At 36.0% G+C, this 6,000-nt stretch overlaps 1 protein-coding gene across 1 annotated transcript; it reads left to right on the top strand.

The window, feature by feature from the left end:
• The first annotated feature begins 1,884 nt into the window (after positions 1–1,884).
• On the top strand, positions 1,885–3,964 carry LOC116032324. The gene is made up of 2 exons (XM_031274825.1): positions 1,885–3,885; positions 3,956–3,964. Exons 1-2 carry the CDS (start codon positions 1,885–1,887, stop codon positions 3,962–3,964), a joined length of 2,010 nt encoding a protein of 669 aa, XP_031130685.1.
• The last annotated feature ends 2,036 nt before the right edge of the window (positions 3,965–6,000 follow it).

Here is a 6,000-nt window from a genome sequence, read left to right as displayed (position 1 = left end):
ATGTTTTCCCAAATTACAGCATCGTTTTAAAATTCATCTAATCAATTCAAGCTATTTGGCATAGTTTCGCCGCATGGCGTTTCGTCCTTGATGGCTACGGGTGTGGTTAAAAGTTTGACCACGAGGAGAATAATAGTTTAATGCAGCTTTTTGATTTATACAAAATGTGATCCTAGTTCACAAAGACTAAATTAAGAAAGTAAATAGATAGTTATCATGTATAGATAAATTTGATTCTAATTGTTATTGATAAGCACTATTTTTATATTTAATTTAAATTAATTTCTATAATAAATTAGTTTTATTTATTTTACATTATATTTATTTTAAACTTTATTTTATATTTTATACTAATATAATAATTATGTTAATAATTATGGTTAATAAATATTTTTGGACTAATCTTGTTTCTTTATATTAAATTGTTAATTGTTAATTTAACCTACTAAATTATTTTATTTGTTTTATTATATTATGAATTCAGCAACCCAAACTTCTACCCTTTATTTTATTATATGTTTTTAAGTTTTATTTTATTTTCTTTTGTTTTTTAGTACGTAGGCCCAACTTGTTTTTAGTTTTAATTTCATTTATTTTTTACTTACGTACGTAGGTTGCAGCGATCCAACGAACTAGCTTGCGGCGACGACTCCACGTACTGCAGCGGCGGAATCGGACAGCTACGTGCGACGTGTGTGGACGGTTTCAATTACTATGATTTCGACCACAAGTTTCTTTTACGGACAAAATTGTTCCAGAATTAATATAAATTGGAACGTAGGTTTTCAGTAGACATCATCAGTTTGTATAGAATCAATTTATATTTATTTGTAAAGACTCCCTGCGATGTCCTGCTGAGTTCTTATTTTTCCAATTCAAGGATTATGGAAGTTTGATTCTACAAGACCAGTAAGCTTTATTTAGCCTTAATTATTCTTTGCGCTTTATTATCTATATATCTTCCGTTATATTCATATATATGAATTAATGCTTGGTTAATTGACGCAATAGGGCCCATTGTTCAATTGTCAAGTTATTATATTGCTAGTCAGAACCTTGAATCCGTAATTGTTTAAGTGTTTTGATGTTAGTAGCAAATAGCACAATTTGATTATAACTGATTTTCGTTTTGTGTTATGGAGATATATAGTCTAGCTTAAATGAACCGAGCTTATGAGTTTGTTGGCTAAGATTGGTAGTCTTTCTAATTCGATAATGCTATTAGTAAATTAAATCCTAAGAGCTTGTTTAGGGTTGTTTATTAGCTAGGGAAGTAATTAAAGAGCTTGTTTTAATTACCGACGAAGTAAGGAAAGACAGGTTGTTAGAGCTTGTTAATAACCATAACCAATCTAGTAAAGAGTAAAGTTAGTTTGGCTTGCATATCAATATCTGTCTTGTTAGAATTAAGCTGATATTATTCCTTGGGTTGGATACTATTTGCCATTGACATTTTCTTGATAATTATTTGCTGTTTGATATTATTTTCCATTTTCCATTTTATTGTTGCTATTTAAGTTTCGATTCTCATTTCATTATTTATTAAATTTATTGTTAAAGATAAGTCTAACCAATCTCTGTGGGTACGACCTTACTCGTCACTATTACAATTCTTAAGAGTAAGTATTTATTATTTGTTGGTTTCGACACCCATCAAATTTTTGGCGCCGTTGCCAGGGATTGGTGTCAATTAGATTTATTTTTATGCCACGTTCTTCTCGTACGGGTCAATTGCAATACGATCTTGAGATTGAGAAGACTGCTAAGAAGTTAAGAAAGGAGACTAGATTACGTAAAAGTAGAGTACTTTCATCAACATCTGTTCAATCAACTACCACAACTGAATCAATTGCATCTTGTTGCGATTCTGAAAAAGAGCAAACAATGGCCGAACAACAAGTAGTGGCTGAAGAACAAAGAACTTTAAGGGAGCTTTCTGCACCAAATCTAAATCAACAACCCCTTTGTATTCAACATCCTGCCTTAGAGGTTGGTTTTGAATTAAGGTCGGGTTTGATTCAACTACTCCCAACATTTCGTGGTCTTGAAAATGAAGATCCGCATAAGCACCTAAAGGAGTTCCACGTGGTGTGTTCGAGCTTCAAACCGCAAAGAGTGACGGAAGATCAAATCAAACTACGTGCTTTCCCATTCTCATTAGCCGATAGAGCAAAGGATTGGTTATTTTACCTTCCTTCGGGCTCAATAAACACTTGGGATGAAATGGTAAAATTATTTCTTGAAAAGTTTTTCCCAGCATCACGAGCTGCCAGCATTAGAAGGGAAATATGTGGCATCAAACAAAGAGACACAGAGACTCTCCACGAGTACTGGGAACGTTTCAAGCAATTGTGTGCAAGTTGCCCTCAACATGGAGTTTCTGAACAGCTCCTCATTCAATACTTTTATGAGGGATTGCTTTCCATGGAAAGAAAGATGATGGATGCGGCTAGTGGAGGCGCTATAGTGAACAAAACTCCTCGTGAAGCTAGAGATTTGATATCTATAATGGCTGCCAATTCACAACAATTTGGATGTAGACAGGACATACCTTCTAGAAGGGTGAATGAGGTAAACGTTTCTTCTCTTGAGAATAAAGTATCTCACTTAACTACTCTTGTTCAACAGTTAGCTCTAGGAGGTACGCATCAGGTAAAAGCTTGTGGGATATGTGCTGCTACTGGACACCAAACTGACATGTGTCCGACACTTCAATATGATTCTTGTGAGCAAGCTAACGCAATTGGAGGGTTTCCAGGCCAACCACAACGAAATTATGATCCCTATTCAAATACGTACAATCCAGGATGGAGGGATCATCCAAATTTCAGCTACAAGCCACGTCCACAGTTTCCACAGTTTCAGCCTAGACAACCTATTCAACAACAATCTTCATCTTCACAACAACCATCTGCTAATTCAAGTATGTCATTGGAGGATATTGTTAAGTCACTTGCCACTAACACACAGCAATTTCAACAGCAAACACAACAATTTCAGCAAGAAACAAGAACAAGTATTCAACACTTAGAAAGTCAGATGAGCCAGCTAGCATCTACCGTGAGTAGATTGGAATCTCAAGGTAAGTTACCCTCACAAACTATTGTAAATCCGAAGCAAAATGCAAGTGCAGTTACCTTGAGAAGTGGAAAAGAGTTGCCAGAACCTACTCCAGTGAGAAGCAAACACAATCGAGATGAAAAAGAAGTCCATCCACCCCAAAATGATCAAAAACTTGTCAAAGAAAGCCCAGAGACTTTGGTAATTCCTCCTCCTTTTCCTAGTAGATTGGCAAAATCAAAAAAGGTGGAAGAACAAAAAGAAATACTTGAGACATTTCGAAAGGTTGAGGTAAATATTCCTTTACTAGATGCTATTAAACAAATTCCTCGATATGCTAAGTTTCTCAAGGAGTTGTGCACCAATAAAAGAAAATTAAAAGGCAATGAAATGGTGAGCATGGGAGAAAATATTTCTGCCGTTTTACAAAAAAAGTTGCCTCCTAAATGCAAAGATCCAGGTATGTTCACTATCCCTTGCAAAATTGGAAATGTTAACGTTGAAAAAGCAATGTTAGATCTAGGAGCTTCAATTAATGTGATGCCTTTATCTATTTACTCATCTTTAAATGTTGGTTCCTTAAAAGAAACTGGTGTAATTGTTCAACTTGCTGATAGATCTAATGTTTATCCTGTCGGGGTTCTGGATGATGTTTTAGTACAAGTTGATGGATTGATTTTTCCAGCTGATTTTTATGTGTTAGACATGGAAGAAGACAATTCTCCAAATTCTTCATTGATCTTATTANAGTTTAACATTTATAATGCCATGAAATATCCTGATGATGTGTCACATGTTTCTCTAATAGATGCTGTCGACCCTCTCGTGCAGAAAATTTCTTATTTGACTGATAATGATGCCTTAGAGGTTGCACTAAACATGAATTTTACCCCAGATGGATTAAAGAAAATCATGAATCAGTTTTCTTTGAATTTTGAGTTGCAGGATATTGTTCATGAGTTGGAATCACTAAAGCCAATTCAATGTAATGTTCATTATATTGAATTGCCTACATCTAGCACAAAACTCCATCCTTCTGTTATACAGGCCCCAAAGATAGAACTGAAACCATTGCCAGATCATCTAAAGTATGCATTCTTAGGGGATGGAGAGACTCTTCCCGTGCTAATTTCCAACAAATTGTCTACATTGGAAGAAGAAAAGTTGGTCCGAGTGCTTAGAGAATATAAGGAAGCTATAGGTTGGACTATAGCTGACATTAAGGGATTGAGCCCTTCCACTTGTATGCACCGGATATTATTGGAAGACGATTGTAAACCTTCTAAACAACCCCAGCGCCGATTGAACCCACCCATGATGGAAGTGGTTAAGAAAGAGATCCTGAAACTCCTTGATGCAGGTATAATCTATCCAATTTCGGATAGCAAATGGGTAAGTCCTGTGCACGTTGTCCCAAAGAAAACAGGTATAACAGTGATAGAAAATGATGATGGAGAGTTGGTACCCACTCGTATACAAAATGGGTGGCGAATGTGTGTAGATTACAGGAAATGAAATGCATCGACTAGGAAAGATCATTTCCCACTCCCTTTTATTGATCAAATGCTTGAACGTTTAGCAGGTCGTTCGCATTATTGTTGCCTTGACGGTGAACGTTTAGCAGGTCGTTCGCATTATTGTTGCCTTGACGGTTTTTCAGGTTTTCATCAGATTCCAGTTGCACCTGAAGACCAAGAAAAGACTACTTTCACCTGCCCATTTGGCACCTTTGCATTTCGATGGATGCCCTTTGGTCTTTGCAATGCTCCTGCTACATTTCGATGGATGCCCTTTGGTCTTTGCAATGCTCCTGCTACATTTCAAAGGTGTATGGTTAGTATCTTTTCAGATTTTGTAGAGATTTTTATAGAGGTATTCATGGATGACTTTACAGTGTATGGCGATTCCTTTGATGCATGTTTAGCTAACCTCACAAAAGTGCTCGAAAGATGCATTGAAACAAACCTTATTTTAAATTTTGAAAAATGTCACTTCATGGTTGATCAAGGCATTATTTTGGGTCACGTAGTATCTTCTAAAGGAATTGAAGTGGATAGAGCTAAGGTAGACGTTATTAAATCTTTGCCTTACCCTACTAGTGTACGGGAGGTTCGTTCTTTTCTTGGTCATGCAGGTTTCTACAGGAGATTTATAAAGGACTTCTCAAAGATTAGCAATCCATTGTGCCGATTGTTGCAAAAAGATGTGACATTTGAGTTCGATGAGGCATGCAAAAATGCATTTGATACACTAAAAGATATGTTGACATCCGCACCAATAATTCAGTCACCAAATTGGGATCTTCCATTTGAACTTATGTGTGATGCCAGCAATTATGCAGTTGGTGCTGTACTTGGGCAAAAAGTTGGAAGAGTTTCACACGTTATCTATTATGCTTCAAGAACACTTGATATTGCACAAAGCAATTATACCACAACAGAAAAAGAACTTTTAGCTATTGTCTTCGCTTTAGAAAAATTCCGTTCGTATTTACTTGGTACTAAAGTGATTGTTTATTCTGACCATGCAGCTCTAAAGTACTTGCTTTCAAAGAAAGAAGCAAAGCCCAGACTTATTCGATGGATGCTCTTATTACAAGAGTTTAACTTGGAGATACGAGATAAAAATGGTGCAGAAAATTTAGTTGCTGATCACCTTAGCAGGCTGATCACAAGTGAAAAACCTTCGCCATTACAAGATGATTTTCCTGATGAACATCTTTTTTCTGTCCAAAAGACAATTCCCTGGTATGCTGATATTGTGAACTACTTAGTTACCAGAACATTACCCGCTGATTTATCTAAATCTCAAAAAGATAAAATAAAGAGTGATGCTAAATACTACGTTTGGGATGACCCTTATTTGTGGAAGCATTGTTCTGATCAAATAATCCGCAGGTGTGTATCTCAAGCAGAAATTCCTTCCATTTTGAATTTTTGT

This window comes from Ipomoea triloba, chromosome 10 (genome assembly GCF_003576645.1).
Source record: "Ipomoea triloba cultivar NCNSP0323 chromosome 10, ASM357664v1".
NCBI lineage: Eukaryota > Viridiplantae > Streptophyta > Magnoliopsida > Solanales > Convolvulaceae > Ipomoea > Ipomoea triloba.
The sequence above is the reverse complement of the archived record's forward strand: the minus strand, read 5'-3'. Positions and strand labels throughout refer to the sequence as shown.